Consider the following 22,355-nt stretch of genomic DNA (forward strand, 5'->3'; position numbering starts at 1 on the left):
CCGCCGCCCGGCCCCGCCCGCCGGAGCCGTGCCGGCCGTGGGCAGCGCTGGCGGCGGGCGGGGCGCAGGCAGGAGGCGGCAGGTGCGGGCCGGGCGCTGCGTGCCTCCCCTGCTCCCGCTCGGCGCCCGCGCTGCTCAGCATGAAGGTCCGCTTCGCTCCCGTCAACGTCCCCCTGAAGAGGAGGATCCAGACCGTCGCGGTGCTGCAGTGGATCTTCTCCTTCCTCCTGCTGGGTAACAGCCCCGTCTTCTTTCCTGTCCTTCCCGAAACGAGAAGGGCCTAACCGGGGTTTTCTCGCCCGCGACCACCTGTGTGCGGCGGTGAGCGCCGCGCTGTGCCCGCCGCTGGCCCCGGGCGGGCTGGGCACCTCTGCGATGGGCTCTTCTCTGACTGCTCCGCTTGGCGTTTCCTCTGCCGGGTCTCTTCCTTTCTATGGATTCTTTTAAGGATAGGTTCTTAAGATGCTAGGGATGGCATCCTCATTGAGCTGCCTGCCAGGTTTCTGACAGCTAACGCCAAGTTGGTAGGGAATGCCACCTAAAGACTTTACTGATGCTGCTGTCAAATAGCTTAATGTGCTGTAATTCAATGAACTTCTCATTTAAGTAGGTGATTAATAAAATTGATGGCTTGAGTGAACTGCCAGCCAGTAACACAACCACTTCAGTAAAGTAATGAAGAATGTATTTGCTTACTGACAATTTTACCTAGTGAACTTGTTCTTCCAATTGTTTTGTAGAGAGCTTTCCTAATAGGTAGGCTCTTATCACTGAAAATCTAATCACAGCGAGCAAATCTGATGGGTAGTTATCTGCAATTTGATAAAATGAGTCACTTCATCAGGTAAGTTGATCTGTAATCCTCTGTGACCAGATCCCCAGCCCGTGTAGATTAGCAGGGCTCTGTGTGAGTACTCATGGGGCAGATCTGACCCAAAGTATGGTGTGATCGATTGTGTGTAACCCTGGAATGCTTCGCCATCATCTGTGCTTCAGGATTTGGATGGAGAAAGAGAATGTGTGAGCTTCTTGTACATCTTTGAAATATCCCGTCATTCAGATGTAGGTGTGGTGTGTTTCAGGCTGTTGTAGGGTTATTTGACTGTGCACAAATCACTTATGTACATGAGGGAAGCATGGAGGATATGGAACATCTTTACAGACTTACCCTTAGCATTTGTCTAGTTTATTTTACCTCTAAATTATATGTGGTTGGACATATAATGTCCGTCTGCTTATGTCTGTGGCTACATTGCAAATAGTCTGTGCTTTTGAGTCTGTATTACTGAATTAAATGTTAGCATCTCTCATTATTCCAGTTTAAATAGAACAGTGGACACCAAGTAGCAGTGAGAGAAAACAATTTTTTGTCCCGGCATATGTGGTGGCAGTGCTGCTACTTCCTTGAGGAATACAGAAAATCCTGTCATTTTGTGCTTAGTTGGAGTGAATGAGCAGCAGAAATCCCCTCTTGCTAGATTAAGTAGAATAAACAAGCAGCTGTCTTCTGCAGCTGGCACTACCTGGGAACAAGTGTGAAGGGAAGCTGGCAGGGATCTTATAGTTGCTTATGTTGAATATAATGAGTTAACTATTATATTATATCATAGAATGGCCTGGGTTGAGAAGGACCACCATGATCATTTAGTTTCAACCCCCCCTGTTATGTTCAGGGCTACCAACCACCAGACCAGGCTGCTCAGAGACACATCTAGCCTGGCCTTGAAACAGTTTGTTAATGCTCAAAAAGAGGCTGAAGTGATGCTGATAATAATCTGCCTGCATTTCACTTATTGTTCAAGCTTTCTGAAGTGACCCTGTCATCTTATAGGTGCACCATTTCAGTCACGTGTCAGTCAGAATGGGAGGGTTAAAAAATTTCACTTGGATCCAGAAAAAGGTCATTTGGTTGAATCCTAAATAAGAACCAAAGCAATAGATTTGTTCTTAGCGTTCTGGATACTGGTTATGTTTAGCTGTCCTTTATCCTTTTTGCACTCACTGAGCAACCAGGTGTGGAAAGAGTTCTTAAATTCTTGAATTCAAAAGTGATGCTTTTGGGTCATGCAGAGAACACTTGGGCACGAGTGGAATACTGTGTGAATTGATCACAGGGAAGGTTGTGGGGCTGGTCTTTGAGTGGATATTATTATCGTGGGAGTTTTTTTGTTTGTTTTTGTTTGTTTTTTTTTTAGTGTGGCTCAAACTAGTTTATACCAGGCAAGGCTTTCCTGTAAATTCAATCTTTCTCAGATAAAAACCTTCAGGTAACATGAGATGGAAACTAATAGCTTCTATTATAGATATTATACAGTGAATAAATAGTGTGTTGGCTTTTTTTCCAACTGTTGTTCATTTAGGATGTGCTTATTCAGCCTAAGCTGAACAAAATGGCTCAGTAGAATGAAAAGACAAAGTTGGAGAACTTTAAAGATTAGTGCCTGGAAAGACAAAAGTTGAACCAGGTGAAGACACCGTTTAAATCTGGGAAACAGGACATGAAAATGTGATTTGGTGCTGTAAGGGAAACTTGAGTCTGTTGTAACATTGAATCTGTGGTGTGGCTTGGATATAAGGCTCTGGAAATACAGCACTGATTTCTGTCTTCCTCTCTAGGACTCTTAAAGAGCACCTACATGTTCTGTAAAAAGTGCTTTGTGATGGTCTTTGCTTCTGGCTCTTCAGGATTCCACTGTTGCATTGCTGCATGGTTTTCATATCATGGTTGAAAATGCCCCTTTGCTAACACTAAAGGCTGTGGGCAGTTTGGGCTGAAGTACATGTGTGCAATAGTTACCTCACACTGTGAATCTTCAGTTTGCAATTGCTTATCACCACTTGTAGAAAGAGCTAATCAGTCAACCAAGGACAGGTGAGTTCTGCTTCTTTGCTTTGCTTACCGGCCTGGGCTAGGTCTGTACTGCAAGTGTATTCTTCTGCTTTAGAGCATAGGCAGAATAAACATGCCTCTGCCTCGAAAAAGCTGTATAGATGTACACAGCAGTTCATTAAACAAAAGGAACCTCCTTAAAATGCAGCGTGTAAGTTCCTGTACTTTCCTGTTCTGTAATGTAAGCTGCCAAAATTTGCCCTCAAACAAAAAAAAAAAAACCCAAGTTTTTATTGTAACCCTGGTTATTCTGTTGGTTATCCATGACTCCAGAAGCAAAAATGAGCTCTGAAATACTATGAGCTGTATCTAGGAGCTAGTCTAACAGTTTCCTGCTCTGTGCTACTTTCTCATGCACTCTAAGTGCAGCAGGCTGCAGTAGTTTAGATCAAGTTCCATGAAAGAGAAAAGTGTTCTGAATGGGCTTGTTGCTTTTAAAAGAAAAGTATCACCTTGGAGTCTAGGAAACCAAAGCATCAAAGTCTGCTGTTGTCATATCCAGAAAAGTTTCAGGCTGAAGCTTAATGTCAAATCATTTATCTATTTTTGGGAAGGAAAAAAAAAAAAAGATATGATTTTGGTGAATGTAGTTCTATGCCTGTAATTACTGTTCATTGGCCTGGCCAAGGGCTGGCAGTCTCAGGGCAGGTGTGACTCCAGGCTTATGCAGTGCGTGGTTCTGCGTGCTGGTGGCTGCTTCTGGGCTGCCTGTGCTGTTTTCCAGCCAAATCCCAAGCAGAACATCACCTGCAGAAATGAGATCTGCAAGCTTGCTAGTGCTGTTGGGCTGACTAGGGGCAAGAGCAGAGAGCTTGCATTGCTCCCATGTTGCATCCCATTCTCAAAATAAATTGTGACAGGTAATGAACACAAGGGGTGTTACTGGTGTGGGCTTCCACAGGGCTCTATTTTAGGGCCTATTCTATTTAATATTTCCATCAACCGCTTGGATACAGGGCTTGAAGTTATAGTAAGTTTGCAGACGATGCTAACTGGAAGGAGCTGTTGACTCCCTTGAGGGTGGAGGGCCTTGCAGAAAGATCTTGACAAATCAGATTGCTGGGTAATTGCCAACCACACGAAATTTAGCAAGAGCAAGTGCTGGATTTTGCACCTGGGATTGTGCAGTCCTGGATGAGCAGTCCTGCAGAAAGGGATCTGGGGTTTCTGGTTGACAGCAAGTTGAATGTAGGCCAGCAGTGTACTGTGGCAGTCCAAAAAGCCAGCTGTACCCTGGGGTGCATCAGGTCGGGCAAGGGAAGGGGTTGTCCCACTCTGCTCTGCACTGTGTGGCCGCACCATGGGCACTGGGGGCAGGTTTGGGCATTGCAGTATAAGGGCATAAAAGTATCAGAGAGCATCCAAAGAAGGGCTGCGAAGATGGAGAAGTGTCTGGAGGGCAAGAGGTGTGAGGAGCAGCTGAGGGCCCTGGGTTTGATCATCCCTGAGCAGAGGAGCTGAGGGCAGCCCTCATGGCGGCTGCCGCTCCTCACAAGGAGCAGAGGGACAGCACTGAGCTCTGCTGTGTGACAGCAACAGGGCTGAGGGAACGGCATGGAGCTGTGTTGGGAGGGGCAGCTGGGGTCAGGGAGAGGTTCTGCAGCACAGGGCGGTGGGCACAGAGCAGATCCCAGGGCGGTGGGCACAGCCCCGAGCTGCCAGAGTTCAAGGAGCGTTGGGACACCGCTTTCAGGCATTGGGTTTGGGTGGTCTTGAGTGGAGCTGTGGAGTTGGACTTGAGGATCCTTTCCCAGTCAGGGTTTTCTGTGATTCTGTGATCTTTGTTTTTAAGCTTGGCAGTCTTTTTCTTAAGAATCTTAACTGCATTCTGCTACAGTTAGCTGTATGTCTGATCTTCTCCCACTAAGAACTAGTGTGGATTTTCTGTTCCTCACATAATAACTGAGTCCCTAAAAGAGTTACAGAGGTGAGCTGTGTGCCACAATACTGCTTATCTGTGAATGAGCTTCAGCTCATATCAGTAGGAGATGATGGATCCAAGTGTTTGTTTCAAGGCAAAATAATTCAATTTTGTTATATTTAGTTCATGTGCTACTTTGTGAGTGCAGTGTCATCTTCCTCTCTGATGTGCATAAATCAAGTAACAGCAGTGAAGCAGAGGGATAAAATGTGTTCAATCCTTGGACAAGTTACCAGGATTTAGCTTCGAGCCGAGGCACACATGCTACCTCTTTTATGGTTTACTTTCTAGGCCCAGCAGTGGTGGGACTTGGCTTGCCTTTACTGGGGAGCCGGGAAGAGAGTGTTACATGTGCACTCCTGTGTTTATTTGCAAAATAATAATACTAAATAATACATAATAAAAACTAGAATATGCATGAAGCCACAAAATAATATGCCAAAAGAATCTGTGTATACTGATGTGCACCTTGTCTTCTAGCAATTGAACTTCTGTGCATGTGTAGGGTGAAACACCCTTAGCTGAATTTGGCCAGAGACGATTTGAGTTCTGGTTCTGGCTTCCCCAAAATAATAAAAGTGATGAAACAGTTGCCACAGAGTGAGATATTGCTACAGGAATAACAAGTGACTTCAGCAGTGAGAAAGCAGATGCGTGCTATGATGTGCTCATATAGAAAACAAAATAACCTTTTCCCCAAACATTTCTTGATGTTCTGTTACCCTGTGTTACCCTATGTTGAACTGATTCATCAGCTGGATGGCTAGCAAAACCACTATCTCATTCTTCTTCAAAGCTTTGCTCTTCTCTCTTTAACAGACAAGTTGTTCTGAAAGCTATGAGCCTTCCTGGCTAGCTGGCTGATAGCGTGCTTGTTTTCATGTCCCTCTCTGTACTCATCTATCCTGGATGTGTATTGCTGACCCTCAGGCAGGGACTGATGTATGATCACAGAATAACAGGGTATTTGCTGATGCCTGACTGACTAGTATTTCTAGGAATGCTAGCTCTGTTACCTACATCTTAGGGAGGGAATTTAGCCGTGTCTGTGCGTATATAAGAACAGAAAAATGGCTGTGCTGTGTCAGGCCAGTGGCCATCTAGTGTGGCAACCTGTATGTGAGCTTAACTAACACTGATTGCCTAAGGAGGAATAAAGGTGTAGGAAGTTTGTAGACTTACATGTTCTTTGGCATGCTGTCTCAGGATTTGGTAATTAGTAACTGAGGGATTTACTGTATCCAGACTGCTCTGTCTAGCAGCTAATAGTGCCTAATGCTCTGTATCTCTAGTTTATCAGTATTTGCCAATGGAAGATATGCTTGCTTGAAAATAGAACCAAATTGCAGAATAAACAAGCTTTTAAACCAACCTTCCAAACCTTGGCGTCTGAGGATTTGCATTTGTTATCAGGGTAATGTTGAAATACAACTCCCTGGGTAGGAATGCTCAAATACGCTGTGGCTGTGGCTCTGGACTGTGACCAATACACCAAGAAGGATCAGTGATCTATTCAGCAGTGCTGACTTCCTCATCATCTCTGTCCTGAAGATGGCTACAAAACCTAAGTGGATTTCAACTGCATTCCAGTGCAGTTAATTTAAATTAGCTGCCACCTTCTTTTTGTTGCAGTTTTGTTTGGGAGTCCATATCTGCCACACGTAGGCAGCAAGTTCCCGTGCTTTCTATCCCTTTCTTTACTAGTTAAAGGTAACTTAGAAAGTGCTTCCAGAAGCTAAGTTGTTTTTTAGTTGTTTTTTTCTTTTCCCTAGCAAAAGCATCCAGTAAGCAGGGAGAAATTGTTTGCAATGACAATATCAACTTATGAGTGTTATCTTGAGTGGTAATAGAGAAGAAAAAAGTGTTCGTTAGAGACTAAAAGTTTGCTGTACCGTTCTCCTTCTGCATTCCCCCCAGTGTTCTGTTCCTCACACATAGCTCAGAAGTGTTGCTGCTCTGAAGACTAAGGGTAAGGAAAGGCCTGTTCTGTGGTAGGTATGTCAATGCAGTTGTTAAAGAAGATGCTATCTTTATTTTTCCTCTGGCCACAGAAGTAAGAAATGAAATTTTTTAGCTTGCTTTCTGTGCAGACTTGTGTTATCTATTGGTAGGCATGCATACTCCAAGCCCAGCAGATTATAAGTATTAAAAATCGTATCTCTACTAGCGTATTTATTTGCCATAATCCCAGTGGCGTAGAGATGTCCCTGTTACTGCATCCACTGAGGGGTGAGGTTCAAATTGCCCAACTCTGGCAGCCTCCTTAGCTTTGCTGCTAAGTGCTGCAGTTACAGCGGGACCCGTGGCAGAACTTGGGCTGTCTGAGCCTTCCTGCAGCCCAGAGAGCTTGATGTGAGTGGCTCTGTCTGGAAGGCAAGCTGATGGTACTGATTAGTGCAGTGCTCTGGAGAGCCTACACTGGCTGGACATGAGCTGTTGTTGTTCTGGGAGCGATGGGAGGCTTTTCTTCCTGTTGCTGATCTTAGATTTGGGGGCCCTCACAGCAGGTACTACTCAAATGTTTTCAGCTCTTTAGTGATTGCAGATGGATTTGGAGCTTCCAGATGGGATCACCTGTGTTTACCAACCCAGTATGTTGGTTTCCTACTTCCTATCTCTGTGCTATTTAACCGTTTTATGGATTTGGTGCTTGCTGCTGCAATCTCAGGGTGTATTTAACGAGTGAAACATCAGATGTTCAAGCGTCATTGGGCAAGATGGCTGCTGGTACTACCAACTAACACTGTGTATAGATTTTTTTCATCATGCAGCAGGATGGTATATTCCCCATGTTATAATTTGAAAAATGGAGGAAAAGAAACTTAAAGTCAGTAGCCCAGGTTTGGCTGGCGAACCAGATGTTGGGAGTCTTGTAGTATTGATTTGTCTTCTAATCCATGTTCTCCTTTTTCCACCCACTGCTTCAAAACACCACTGAAATATTTTCAAAGCTTTAATTCAAATTTATTGAAAAATTACTCACAGTGTATGCTAAAAGTACATTGGAGGGGGCAACAATACAGCCAAGCGACAAATTCCATGCCATTTACCTTTTCCCTAGAATTTGTGAATTTAAATGTGCTCACTGACTTTTCCAAAGGTGAAAATACAGGTTTTGTGTTTACAGGCTCATTGGTTTTGAGTCATCAGTGTTTAACTCATCTTGCCGTGAGTTAATGCACTGAAATAATAAGGAGGCATGGTAGAAGGAATTTGCTTTGCATGTTTCCTTGTGAATGCTATAATAAATGGGCTTTGTGCTATGAGATGCTGAGCTCTAGGAAGTGTAGGCAGGGTACTCAACTCCCTGTACTTTCTGCACTAACCTTGGCTCCAGTTCTGTTCTGGCTAAAGCAAAGTAGTGAGCTTGCTGGTCTCCACTGTATGTCTGCATGGTATTAAATAGTGCTATCTAGTACTTCACACTGCTGATTTAATTAGCTTTCACAGCAAGGATGCTTTGCTTTGATCCAAGGCCCCTTTCAACTGTTTGGCTAGGTAACTGGTACTTAAAAACCACGTGATTCTGCACTGAGCCAAAAGTGCTTCTGAAAGGAAGGCTACAGAATATAAATACCAACTTCCTCATGAGAACTTGAAATTCATTAATTGATGGCAATTTAAAAACTTACTCAAATATAGCCTGTGACCCTTTGTATCCTGTCCAGGTTATCATTTATGGAAATTCCTATTATTTCACAATTTCTTCTTTAAAGAATAGATAAGGGCTTTTCCTCCAAATCCTTCTATTCCTTATTTTGAAGTGTTGCCAGTGTGGGATTCCCAGTGAGTTCTCTCTCAGGAGAAGTGCAACTGATTGTCCTCCTTCACCCACATTCCTTGGCCCGTGGTAAAAATCTTCCCTACAACATGCTGCTGTTTTCTGGAGGTTTTCCACGCTGCCTTTGGAGGTCTGTGTATCTCAGCTGTGGTATTTTTCTAGTTCTACTGAGGTTCCCTCTGTGTGAGGTTTAAGCAGAAGCAGTAGCCTTCTGTCCTGGTTCTACTGAAACAACTGTGGAGCATCCTTCACAAGGGATGTTTGATCCTGCTTCAGTTTTGGCTGGGAGTTGTTTTCTGTCCTTTCCTGTAAACAAATGCAGTTCCTTATTTTTCTGCTCATTCCCTGCCAGGAATATTCATCTCTTTCCTGCACAGTCTAACCAGCAGCTTTGCCTGTTTCTGCATTCTGCAGTAGTACTCAGTTACCCCCTAACAACATATCCATTTCTACACTGAAGGCACAGAGACGTGTGAAAGGGGGGCAATAAGAAGTGAGTTGGGAGAAATTCAAGAAAAAATAAGTATTCAGGTTGGAGGAAATGCAGGACTGCCTACATGCCAAATTAGGCTCTGATTTCAACACCTCGAAACCTGCGCTTCCCCGATGTAGGGAATCTGCTGATAGCTTTCAGCTCCCAGGTAAACTCTGCTAGGGAAAATCTTTAATGAAGCTCATCTTAACTGAGACAAGTGGTTTTTTTACAGTTGATTCGTTTGCTTATTTTACAGTTATAAGTGCTGCCAGTGTTTTCACTGTGTTAGTCAAATTATTGGCTGCTGCCCTTCTGCGATGTTTTTATTCTGCTCTCTTTACCTAGCCCAGGGTGTTTCACTGGTACAGCTTCTTTTGGGAAGCAACAGGGTATTGCCTTCATGAAAGACTGTCAGCTGTGAGATATACAACATGCTTCTTAAAAGGCTGCTTTCTAAGGCGCCACAGAATAATGCCTGTTTGATGCAGCTCTGCCTATTAAGTCTTCCAGCGAGAACAAGGTCCTGATTTTCTTGCTGTCATATGAACAGACAGCACCAAAGCCTGGGCCACCTGGAATTTAGCATCTGCTGAATTACTCTTATCCATGCAACTGATGCATTTTGCTTGCAAGAAGCCAGAGTAAGCAGCTGATGTAAGGTGTACTGCAGGCAGACAGCAGCACATACTGCTGCCCTGGCTTTTGCTGGCTGCCCATATTTGTTTGCTTTGCTGCAAGAGCACAGAATTCTGCATGTCCTACAAAGGTAATATTTCCATAGGGAGTTTTCCTGAATTTCAGGTTTGAGCCCCACAATAATATCATCTGTTCAATCTTTTTTTCCCTTTTTTAAGTTTTTTGAATTGTGTATAAGGTATTTTGTGTGTATTTATGCTGTAGGATGCCACAGTTCTTATTTACCTGGGTCTGAAAGTAGCAGGGTGTAAAACTGCTACTGAGCCCCCATAGAAATGCTGAGTTTCTCTTTGCAGTGACATGTTCAGAGGCTGAAATGGAACCTTTGCTGTTTTGGTTCTGTCTAGTGCTTCTCCTTGGTCAGCAGCAGGGCACCTTCCATAGGGAGAAGTACCATCCACACTATATAGGTAGAGAAATGAAGAAGTAGAGAGAGAAAAGAATTGCCCAACACCATTTCCAGTAATACGAGGTCTTGCTGCAGCCCTTTTCCATTTTGCGCCTCTCCTGCCAACTTCTGGTTCACTGGAATATTGCATCTTTTTTTATTTTATTCACGCAATATGAACAAGCTAACTTCAGTGCGTGTACATTCTGAGTAGCACCCACAATAACAGTGGGAATTCAAGGTCTACAAACAGAAGAAAACCAACCAACCAGTCCTGCAGAGATTAGTAATAGTGACGTGATTTTTGTTTTATTTTCCTCCATCTCATGCAGGGCAGTTTTGCTGTGGATTATTCGTGCTCTTGATTCTGGGCAACTTCTGGTTCCTTGGTGTTCTGTACCTGCTGTGGCTGTACCTCGACTGGGGGACGCCATGCGCTGGGGGCAGGAGGTCTCAGTGGGTCAGGAACTGGACTGTTTGGAATTACTTCAGGGAATACTTCCCCATTCAGGTGGGTAAAAGGTTTCTCACCGAATTGTAAATGTTTTAAAAGAGACAGCTTGAATGGCTGTTGGCATGGACTAATGCCAGTGTGTCAATATGCAGTCTCCGTGCTTTTGTTGTTTTTCAGAATAGCTGTGATACAAGGATTAAAGTGTCCTCCACTGTCTCTCTTTTTCAGCTAATAAAAACTTCAGATTTGGATCCAAAGCACAACTACTTACTTGGCTTTCACCCTCATGGGGTGCTGGTAGCTGGAGCCTTTGGAAACTTTTGCACTGGTCCAAGTTTCAAAAATTTATTTCCCGGACTTACTCCATATCTTCATATTATGCCCATCTGGTTTGGCTGTCCCTTCTTCAGAGAATATGTAATGAGTGCTGGTAGGTAAAAGCAGACTGTCTTAGCTCTTGCTGCATTTTCGCACCTTCTGTTTCAAATGTACAATATGATCCTGTACCTGTAAGCTGTAAGTAATTTCACTTCAGAATAATCAGAGCTGGTGCTTATCTGGAGCTGTTGTATGATGAACTGAATTCTGGTTGCAAAATAATTTTGAAATTTTTGGGAAGTTTGTTAATTTTGCTAAACTGTCTAATTATGTCATTATTGAAAATCAATCCTAGTGGAAGTCTGAGCAGATGCAATGCAGCTGATACACTGCAAAAAGAAAAAAAGAGCTTTACAGCAGGAACAGGTTCAAAGTAATTGCTCTTCTAAGAGAACTGTTGGGTGTTAATGCTAGTTATTAAATCTGAAATCTTAAGGTCAAACACTATATCTCTACCTTTTAGAACATTATCGTAGCTAGAACAAATAAACAGTTATAGGTCAAGTAATTGCTGATCATGAGAGCGTCACTGCAAAACTGATTTTTGTTTTCTAGATGTAGCAAGAAGGTAGGAAGGGGAGCTGGAGCTAATGCAGCCAGGGACTGAATGGGCATGTCATCTGTCTGTCGCCTGCCTGCCAGGCAAGGGGAAAGGAGCCTCCAGCAGCCCACGCTCTCTCTGTAGCCTTTGGTCAGAGGTGTTTTGAGAGCTTTGCTTTCCCTTCCCCACCCTGCTGTTCCAAACCTCAGAACCTGCCCTAGCTCAGCCCTCCCACCCTTGCTGAACTCTGGCACTTGTTTGGTGGCTTTTGAGCAATCACTGTTCCTTCACCTTATCCTAAATGTGTTGTGAGAATGAACGATTTAGTAAGTGGTTCTCAAAGTGGGGAATTGAATTAAAGAGGCTTTTTGAGCTTCTGGTTTAGACTTTAGCCTGAGACTGTGCTTCTTGCACAGAAACAACCTTGACACCAAGGAAACTGCTGGTTGGGAAGCTGGGAGTTTGTATGACTAAAAGGTTCCTACAGAGCTTCTAATAGATTCACTGGGGGGGTTTCATGACTGTAGGACTCTGGTTTTTTCTTTTGCCACTCATATCACTGAGTCATTTTTGTTTAATGAAAAAAAAAATTGCTGGTCTGTCCTCTAACTGAGAGACAGCGGTGCTAAGCAGCGTTTATTTACAAGAGGAGCACAGCGTATGAAGGTATAATGTAATTCAGTCATTGTGCAATGATGCTTGAAAAACACTGAGGATAATCTCTCACCTGTAAAGCTTAAAGTCCTACTCAGTACAAACAGATTTAGTCAAAAGCCAATTGCCTACTTCTGACTAAGGTCCCACACTTCAAATTTGTGTGTTTTTAACAGAGGTATAAACTGTAAAGACAGGCACTTTTTTTTTCACTGTTCTGTATCGCATTTGTCATAAGGGAGTCATGCTGGTCATTAGTAGTGCAATAATAAAAGACAAAAATAGCATGCAATAGAGATTGGTAAATAGAAAAAGGTGTAATGACATCAGGACTACAGTTCTGTCACTGAGTAGTGTTTCCCCCCAGTGGTTTAATAGAGGAGCTATTTCACTTAAATTCATTGAACTGCAGCATTTGAGAAAGTACAGTGCAGTGGGCAAGAGGAGGTTTGGGAGATAGAACTAGCTCTTAGACCTGACTGTAACATAGGTGCTGATTTCAGACAAGCTATTCATTTGCTCCATATGGGAAACATGTCTAGGATGTTCAGACTGATTCTGGAGTTGCAAATCTACATCTACTTCAGCTTACCACTGGATGCCTTGCCATGCAAAAAAAAATATATCTATATTTTAGAGGATTTTTTTCAGGCTTGCAAATTTGACAGACTGATAGTGATGAAAGATGACAAATTTAAACATTGCTTAGCCTGAAAGTCAGTTTACGTGTTGTTGCCATCTTGACCTACAGAAATAAATATTTACCTGCTGGATGAGAAATATCTTGAGTAAAAACATGCTACATTATGGTCAGCATCTTAGCTGCTTCTTCTCCGGTCTGTAGCTGATAAACCAAAGAGGACCCTTCAGTATAATACAGGTTATCAGTCAAGTTATGAAACACTTACAAAATCTTCATGTTACTAAAAGCCATACTTGTAACATATTATTTTTTTTCCCAGGCTTTTTCTCTCTGAGCTGAACTGCTGTGTGGTGGGAGCAGTGCCCTGCCTTCACTTCAAAAGGGAGAGGAGTTTGTCCCAGGGAAAGACATTGCTTCCTCTTTGAGAAAAATGCATGTTGATTGGTGAAAGAACATCTCCCTAATGACTTGCAGGGCTCAGGCCAGCTGCCTTTTTCAGAGTAGCAGTGACTGTAAAGTTGTATGTGGCAAATAGCTTTTTTTAGAGTGCTCTTAATTTGCTCCAGTAGCAAGCTATTTCTCTTGGTAGCCAACTCTGAAAGTTAGATCACAATTGTTGTTTTTTGTTGTGAGATTTCATAATTTGTGTTGTTATGTCTCTGTGGGAGATGGAAAGAAGAAGCCTTCACTCAGCATTCAAAAGAGCAGGCTTTGATGGAAGCCCTGTAAAAACAGCACAGAAAACAACCAGACCAAAACAAACAACACAACAAACCCAAAACAGCACCTCAAAAACAAATCAAACAAGCACCAAGCAACCAAAAAACACAAAGTGGACAAAAAAAAAAAAAAAAGAAAGCATAGATTTCATCTAGTACTGCTTATTCTAGAAGCTGAGTATATTAATTCAACACAATATGACTAAACATGGCTTCTGGGTGAGTGGTACCACTATGAGCCTTTTCAGTAAGAATTTATGGTACAAAGGAACTCTGGAGGGGTTGGATATTTCTGTTAGAAAGGGGATATCTCAGTGTACCAAGTTCAGAGCAAGGTCTGAGTCAATGCTACGGGCTCGTGTGTCAGTGCACCTCTGAGTAGAAGTATCAGTATGGCAGCAGCACCAGGAAAGTACTGCTACTCAAGCAAGAAGGGATTAGCCTCAATAAATTTGAGTGGCAGGTCCTGGTTACTAGGGAATAAGCTGATGTAGTCATCATAAGCTGAAACAGCTGAGCCTTTCCTGCTTCTTCTAATGCTGCTGTGCCACTGCCTTCAGTGAAGCTGCTGCTAAGAGCTCTGAAGAGAAGGGAATCAGCTTGGCATCACAGATCTGTGTTTAAGTTAACAAGTTCACCAATCATTCTGTTAAGCACTCTGTGCTTTGTGGCTTTATCTGCTGCAATTCAGCTGACGTGGAATGTGAGTTGTGTTGAGCAGGCAGAAGGGCATACATTTCCCTGAAGATCTCAGATTTCTGTGGCAGGCAAATCATTTAAGTCCTAAGTGTGAAATTAAAGGACTTAGGTCTAGGACCAAATCTTTTGTAGAGTGAGGAGGTTGAACCCAAACCTTTAGACTCTTGTGACGTGCTGTAAATGCTGAGAAACATCATTTAGACACTATTTCAAAATTTCATGAATTCCACAGCACTTGCACGTGAAGCTATAGTGAATCACTCTCAAAATGTTTGCTCCTGAAGGAATGGTTTCTGCCTCCAAGGAGAGCGTCTCATACGTGCTGAATAACGCGGGAGGCGGCCATGCATCCGTCATTGTGATTGGAGGAGCAGAGGAATCTCTGAATGCACATCCTGGGAGTTTGACTTTGAACATTCTCAAGAGGAAGGGCTTCATTAAAATGGCCTTGAAACATGGGTACGTATCCACCAAGTGCACTTTGAATGCAGAGTCTTAAATACATACTATGTACAGTAAGCCCACAATTAGAATTTGAAAGAACTGTTAATGTACATGCAAATGTACATGCAGATCTCTGACATAAGAGCCAGTCTGTGCACCTCCATCCAATCTATGAGTGTTGAAAAATCCCTTTTGCCTTTCATAATTGGTGAGCAGTAGGTGGACTTATTAGCATATCTTGGTGATCTGTTTCAGTTGCTTTATATTGCAGTAGCAAAAAGTAAGAATTGTGAAACAGTGTTAGTAAACCTCAGATTTTATTGCTGACTGCAGCCATTCTGTTTTCTCTTCTGTATATTGAAGTTATATTACAACAGAGTTTTCTTATTGTTTGAAGCCAATAAGTAAATAAGAGCGCTAGGCCCTGTTTCATTAAATCACTGTAAAGCATAGTCCAGGAAGATTTCTTTTCACCTCCATTCTGAATAATTTCTTTGAAAGATTGTTATTTACAAAAGTAAGTTTCCGGGAATATTTGAAGTGAATCTCAAGAGAAGCTAGCTTATTTTTTACTATCAAACATCCATGAATGTATGACTGAACAGAGCTGGTATTAATACTTTAGCATGTTGCACACAGTACAGGTTGTATTAATGCTGGACAGGTGCAGAATCTTGTGTACTGGGAAAAGTGGAGCCGTTTGTTCTGCTAAGCTGTCAGACACTCAGAGTTATATATGACATGCAAAGCAGTGAGAAACCAATATTAATCCTCGACAGATCTGTAGCACTCTTCCTAAGCCATTAACTGGAAGAAAGGAGGGTTCTGAGAGAGCGTCTGTTTTCACATAGGATGCTGAGGTCGATTTTTTTTTTTTTATTATTATTATTTTTTTTCCTAGAAATATTCTGACACAGAACAGTTACAGGAGTTTTTTATGTGTAAATGTCACTAGAATTCTCATGAAGGATCTGTTCTCTGATAAGGTAATGTAATGTAATTTGTACCCAGATACAATGCTTCTGTGTGTAAATTGGGATGAGGAGCGAGGACTTGTTTGGGCACTAAACCCTGCTCAACAACTGATAATTCCAATGGGGTCCAAAACACCATCAGTAATTTTTACTTTTTACCACAAATTTTAGAAGAATATTTAAGTGCTTTTTTGAGCATGTCCAGATACATCTGATCTGTCAGTTCACAGAGGCTGGTATTTATCTCTCATCTAAGCTGATTTGGATTGAGAAACTAGATACTCCTGTGCCTTTCATGCTTGTGATTTCAAGAGCATCCTCACATGTGATGACAAGGTCAGGGCACTTACAAAACACAGCAAGGGCCACTTTTTGCCTTATGAAGTTTGGTGTTTCACATAATTGTTATCCTCTTTAAGGAAGAGGATTAGTGTCTAGAGCACTCTGAGAGGGCAATAATGCTCTGTCTCTGCCTGAACGGCTTTCCCACACCTCACACATGATCATCCTAACTGCTGGGCTACAAGCTAGTCAAAGTCTGAGCATGTTCAAGGGAAGCAGCTGCTAGGAGAAGTGTGGGAATCCTGATACAACTTCTGTGCGGTTGGACTGTGTGATGACAGAACGTTCAGCTTTTGAAGTCCTGAGATCTTGTGCCAAAGGCTCTGCATCCAGTAGTTACTTATCCTTTTGTAACATATCCATATAGATACCACCCATAACATATCCATATGTTACATATCCCTTGTAACATTTGTTTCTAACAGTTACTAAAATCTGAAATGAGCTTCCAACTCAAGTGGAAGTGAAAAGGCAAGGGAGGGGTGCAGCATCATACAGGATGAGGAAGGGTGATGCAGGGCCCAGGAGTTTTGTGCTCCCTGGCCTGGTTGTTGTGCTGCTGGTATAGAGAAGCACTGGTTCTTCAGCTGGGAACTTGTCAAACGTGCTCTGGGTATGTAAGATGAAGTTGTCTATGCTGCTGGAAATGACATTGTGGTCCGAAGTAATACAGGTATCTGATATGAAGTGAAGAAATCCTAAAAATGTGAAACAAATGATGAATCAGTCAACTCAACTTATCCTTAGTTTCACAATCAGAAATTACTTATTTCTCTGTCACAGCCTCCTACATAGTGTCTTGCAACAGCCTTCGCCATGCAGATTAGAACAAATCTCAGTCTTAGGTTGCTATTGCTCCACAAGATTTTCCTGTTTGTCTCAGTGTTGTAGTAAAAAAATGGAGTATTTACATGGAAAGCCTGGTACATACTGTGCTAATACTTGCTTTACAAGCAGCTGGGTGATGCACTGCATTGGAGAAAGTAACCTTTGAACAGACACCAGTTGGAATAGGGAGTGAGAGTTACAGGATTTGGGAACTCTCAGGCTTGAGAAGCTCCCAAAGCAGTGTTTTGTCCATACAGGAAGTTTTGGTTGTCCACAGTTCTTTACAGCCAGCTCTGCCCTCAGCACCACCGAGGACTTCGGGAGTTCAGAGCTCTGTGGGAAATCACTGTGGCAATATTATAGCAATGCTGCTATTTTACTGTGTTTTCAACAGACAGTGCAAGCTGAGTGGAATGGGTAAAATTAAGACTTAGGTAAAGCAAATAAAACATCCTTCAGAGATTGCATAGGATCACCCTGGTCATTTTTTAAAAGCTTAAGCTGTGTAGAATGCGATTTCATCAAACTAAGCTCTAATCTTGCTTATGCTGCTGTTGAGACTGAAAGTATGGAGGTACCTTTGCCTCTTGGAGGCAAGTGCCCAGGGCAGTTAATCCAGGAACTGCTCAGTGCCTTTCCTTCCTACACAGTTCATGAACTGAATGAAAATTCATTCAGCTGTGAAGGAGCCAGAGTGAGTTAGTAGAATTTCTGTGGGTATGATCTGACCCCTGATAAAGTCATAGCTGAAGAATGGCCTTCCAAGAAGTCTGGGAGTTGGACAGTGAGGGAGTTTGGCATCAGACCTTTGTTTGTACGGATGTCTGTTTTTTGTCATGTTTTCTACGCTGAACTCAAGTGCATGCATTATTCCAGCCAGCAGCCAGAGGGGCTCAGATCTGCTTCTGGCATCGCCCAGCTGGGAGCACCGTGAGGTTAGCAGTGGGGCTTCTTGGCCTGCCAGAGATGAAAACACACTGGAACAAGAGTGGACTTTCTGGAGTAGCGGTGGATAAGATCATAATTACAGTACATACAATTATCCATTTTTATTACTGTGATTAATCAAAGGTTATAATGGGTAGCAAACAGCTAAATACTGCCCAAATGCTCAATGCTACTTGTATGTGAATGACTTCTTTTTTGGAAACAAAACCTGTACGCAGCCAAAAAGCAGCTGTGTATCAGAAGAGCTGAATGCTGCTACTGATGAGTTCTGGAGCTGCAGAAGTTCTGTGCTGATTATTGGGGAAAGTTTCCATGCTGCTGGTGTGAACCACAGTGCGAATGCAGGCTGGTGTGGGGTTCTCACTGTTCTTTGCTTTACAGAGCTCATTTGGTCCCAGTGTTTTCCTTTGGTGAAAACGAGCTCTACAAGCAAGTTGCAAACCCCAGAGGCTCACTGCTCAGAACTGTACAGGAGAGGTTGCAAAAGATAATGGGCTTTGCTCTGCCGCTGTTTCATGCCCGAGGAATATTTCAGTACAGTTTTGGCTTAATACCTTTCAGGCAACCGATTCATACTGTTGGTGAGTTCCTTCTGCCTTTTCTAATGTGTTTGCAATTGTTTAAAAATGCAAAAGTGTTCTATTGATATCTGTGTGAATGGATAAATCTAACTGAAGCATCTGGTTACTGTGCACCTAAGACAAACGTGTGAGATTTAAAATATACCTCTCTGTATATTTTTCAAAGGGGGAAATCCTTTCTCCCCCTTTCTGTCCCAGGCCAAAAGTCATTCTTTCTTCACAGTTGTTCTCAGGCTTGTTGTCTGAGCAGTCCTCAAGGAAACAGAGGGGGTTGTCCAGCCCATACCAGAACTGCTGTGTGTTCTGGACGCTGATGTTACTTTGTAAGAGGCTCAGCACCTTCATTTTTTACCTGCAGAGAAGCAGTGCAGGCACTGCAGCGTGGCAGTGTTGTTGGAAGGAGCTGGGTGGTTCCAATGTGGTGCTTGCTGGGGAGAGAAGGGAGAGCACGCCTTCAGCAGGCTGCTGCTTGGTTGGCCCTGCAGCTCACCGGGGTGTTTCCTTCCTCCCCCACTCCCTGGTTTAGTTGTTTTCTTCCTCCCATGGGAAGATCCATTCACATTTAATTAAGAACATGCATGCCATGTTGACAGGCAGTTTGGAAGAGAACTTTTTCCCCAAAGCTTCCATCCTCATCATCTTCTCTCACTGGAGTGTAGGACTGAATGTCTTTTTTAAATGGTAGAAAAAAAGAAAGGTTATGCTAGGGGTTGTGCAAAGCCAGAGTTGGTTTCTTACATACTATGGATAAATCTTTTTCAGCTCGATTCTGAACTAATCAATTGTGTTTCTACAGAAAACTAAACAGAGCTTGTTTGGCATTTCCATAAGGGATGTCTAAGAAGGCCTTCCCTTAGTGGAAGGAGGATTTGATTTTAGTATGAATCAGATCCATACATTTAAGAAGTAGCTTTTTTATGTTTAATCAGTGCATCTAATAAAATAATTTGGAAAACATTTAATTTTTTAAAGCCCACAGTGTGCATAAGCAGGCTGAAAATGTCACTTGATTTAAAGCCATGAAGTTTTCAAAGCACTGGAATGAAAATAATGCATTTTCTGCAGTTCTTCATTGGGCTGTATTTCTACCTGTTCTGAATTTTACAACGTTTTTTTAGTTAAAAGCAAATCTTCGTTACTTTAATAGCTCCTGCCAGGGCAGAAGTGGCCTGTGCCTGAAGCACCATAATGCTACAAATCAGTAAGAGCAGAGTCTTGCAGCAGATCCTGTGTCATCTCCTCAAAGCCTTTGCTTTTGCTGTTTCTGTTTTAAAGCTGCATTCTGGGCAGCTCACGCTATGGCTCCACGCAGGCTTGGAAGTGTCAGCTCACCTCCTGACAGCTGCAGGGCTGCACTGAGCTTCACCCCACTGGTAGCCATGTAGAGAACACCAGCAGGTAGCAGTGAGCCTCTTCCTCCTGGAGCTGGCTCAGACACTGTGCTTCCTGTCCTGTGTTTGATGGATAGTGATTTCCCTTGCTCAAGGTATTGCTGAGCCCAGGGCTGGCTTCTCACCCCTGGCCATCTTAAATCTGAGCAATGGCAGCCAAAGCTGCAGGAGGAGCACACAGAGTCAGATCCTCTGAGGCTCTGGCTGCACTTCCCTTTAGTCAACACAATCCAATTTGAATCAGCAATACGTGTTGAAAGGGATTTTCAGGTGCATTTCTGAAAACTGCTTGGGGTGCTCTTATCTCTTTGTTTTTCTAGCAGAGAGTTGATTAGATCCTCTGTAATCTTTATCAGGTCTGTTATGCTCTATTCCTCTATTCATTTCCAATGAAAGAAGAGCAGCCTTCAAAAACTGTAGTGATTGAACAACACAACACTGAGATCATGGGAAGCTTCTGTTAGCTAACTGCGTTTAAACTGCAGTATTTTGTGGAGGAGAGAGCCCTCTGGGATTACTTCATGCTCCTTCCAGATCTTGCCCCAGCTGAAAAAACACAGTAGCAGGTTTCATGCAGTGCCTCACATGTGGACGGTGTTCAGTCTGGAATGATACCTGTGGGCAGTGTGTGGCTCACAGCCACCTCACAGGCCCTGGGGTTTGTAAGTGCTGCCACTTGCTGGGCTGAGGTAACCAACGAGATTTCTGGCACAGGTGCAGTGATACCCATTTTGTGTAGATTGGAGGATATCTGTCTTTCCTTCAGCCTTGTCTTTCCTTCACTCCTGTTTCCCTTCAGCCTTGTGTGTTTGTGCGATGGAACTCATTGCTGAGGCGCGCCCCTCACGTTGAATACTTGTAGTATTCAGAACAGAAGATAGTGGGAAGGTAGACATTTTTCAGTGCTGTTTTAAGCTGTCTCTGTGGAGCACTGCCCCAGTGGCAAGGCAGCCCCCGGGGATGTACGTTAGGTCAGCTGCTCTGAGTTAGAGCTGAGCTCCTCATTTGCTCCTCTCATGCCAAACTGAAACGATGCAGAGTTTTAATTCACTTTATCTGACTTTGAGCAATGCTGGGGAGAAATAGAGCCAGGGATTAGGTTTGTGAGAGGCAGGATGAGGCCCAAGAGCAAGACAACTGTGTTGTGGCTCTGCTGTGAGCTGGGGCAGAGTCATTATTACAGGAGGGAGAGTGGTTTCTCTTGAAAAGAGATGTCAATGAAGCTAATCCTGCTCTTGTGTTTGTTTTACAGTGGGAAGCCCCATCGTTGTTAAAAGGAACCCGAATCCCACCAATGAAGAGGTTGAACAGCTACATGCACTGTATCTGCAGGAACTCAGAAAATTATTTGAAGAACACAAAAGAAAATATGGAATCCCTGAGCACAAAACTCTTATCTTTGAGTAGTAAATTACAATTTATAATTCCAAATCTCATGGAAAAAAAAAAAATATATATATATATATATATGCTGAAAGAGGTTTTTCTCGCAATCTGTATTTTGCAATCTGTAATTAGCCTTGTGTAAGGAACAATTTTAAGAAGGGATTAAATAGTTTATTGATCTTTATCTTATGGAAAAAAACACAACCAACCATCCTTAGGGTGTGAGCCTTGAAGCAAGTGCTGTTTCAAGTTGCCATTTGGGGTTCATCGGTACTAAAAATGCCAGTGAGAGACTCAACACTGATGTTCTTACTGCCAAGAACTTTACCATAGCTTGAGCAGAGGACGTTGTCCCAGCATGACATCAAGAGCAGGAAAAAGTAAATAGCCCCGAGGTCTGTCGTTGGAAGTTGGGAGTCCCACCAACATTCAAATATGAAAGCAAGTTTTCCTCTGAACATCGAGAGTCTGCTGCTCTTCCATGGAAGAATTTGTATGTTTTCAGTAGATGGCTACTAGAAGCCATTTATGTGTGAATTCATGAATAATTAAGAGTTTTCTGCCTTGAATAGGACAGTCAGCAAAAGCGGATGGTCCGACTGATGGAGCAGGCCAAACTCTGCTGGAAGGAAGGACAGAGTGTTGAGTTATTGTGTGTATATGCTGGTGGTGGGAAGCACTGAATAATGTGGCCTTTTTAGGCAAGCTGTACTTTGGATCATCGGTTTGTGAGATGAAGCAGCTTTGTTCACTAGTTCTGATCTCACAGGAGGTGGCAGGACAGGAGAAGTATACAATGAAACTAGTGTGGGAATCGTGTGAATTTCACATCTTGTGCAAATCAGAAGCTGTACGCCAAGCACTGCCACGGAAGGAAGGAAAAGTGGCATTTGTTCAAGTCTAGTTCTGACACTTCACCAAGAGAAGAGTACTTGATTTATGCCTCTTTCTTCCCCTCTGACAGATGTGGGGAGCTGTTTCTGTGTGACAGAGCTGTAATTGCCCCAGGGCAGTGGGAGCACGGCTCTGAGGTGCGGTGGGTTGAGAGGATGCTTTGTGTACAAACAGCTGCCTAGATTTGAGAGGTTTCTCTGAAATGTGGATGTGCATTGAAGAGGGAAAAAAAATCTTAGCCAAACTCCTTTTCAGTTAAAGTGCCTGGGTCACTGAGATGATGATGTGTGAAGAGAATTACAGTATTTTATTAAACTTTTTAATGAAA

The 22,355-nt window shown here is 43.0% G+C and overlaps 1 protein-coding gene across 1 annotated transcript; it reads left to right on the forward strand.

Annotated features, from left to right (window-relative positions):
• Positions 1–51: 51 nt before the first annotated feature.
• Positions 52–22,355, forward strand: MOGAT1 (monoacylglycerol O-acyltransferase 1). The gene is made up of 6 exons (XM_052685447.1): positions 52–234; positions 10,484–10,662; positions 10,834–11,035; positions 14,524–14,698; positions 18,157–18,356; positions 21,000–22,355. The coding sequence occupies exons 1-6, from the start codon at positions 141–143 to the stop codon at positions 21,152–21,154; spliced, it is 1,005 nt and encodes a 334-aa protein (XP_052541407.1). The 5' UTR covers positions 52–140; the 3' UTR covers positions 21,155–22,355.

This window comes from Tympanuchus pallidicinctus, unplaced genomic scaffold (assembly GCF_026119805.1).
Source record: "Tympanuchus pallidicinctus isolate F22 unplaced genomic scaffold, pur_lepc_1.0 scaffold22, whole genome shotgun sequence".
NCBI lineage: Eukaryota > Metazoa > Chordata > Aves > Galliformes > Phasianidae > Tympanuchus > Tympanuchus pallidicinctus.

Bases quoted from the DNA above. Each gene is read 5' to 3' on its own strand.
- MOGAT1 (XM_052685447.1), top strand. From the start codon at position 141: ATGAAGGTCCGCTTCGCTCCCGTCAACGTCCCCCTGAAGAGGAGGATC. The intron at 235-10,483 runs GTAACAGCCCCG...CATCTCATGCAG, and splicing joins CTTCTCCTTCCTCCTGCTGG to GGCAGTTTTGCTGTGGATTA. The intron at 14,699-18,156 runs GTACGTATCCAC...TTTGCTTTACAG, and splicing joins AAAATGGCCTTGAAACATGG to AGCTCATTTGGTCCCAGTGT.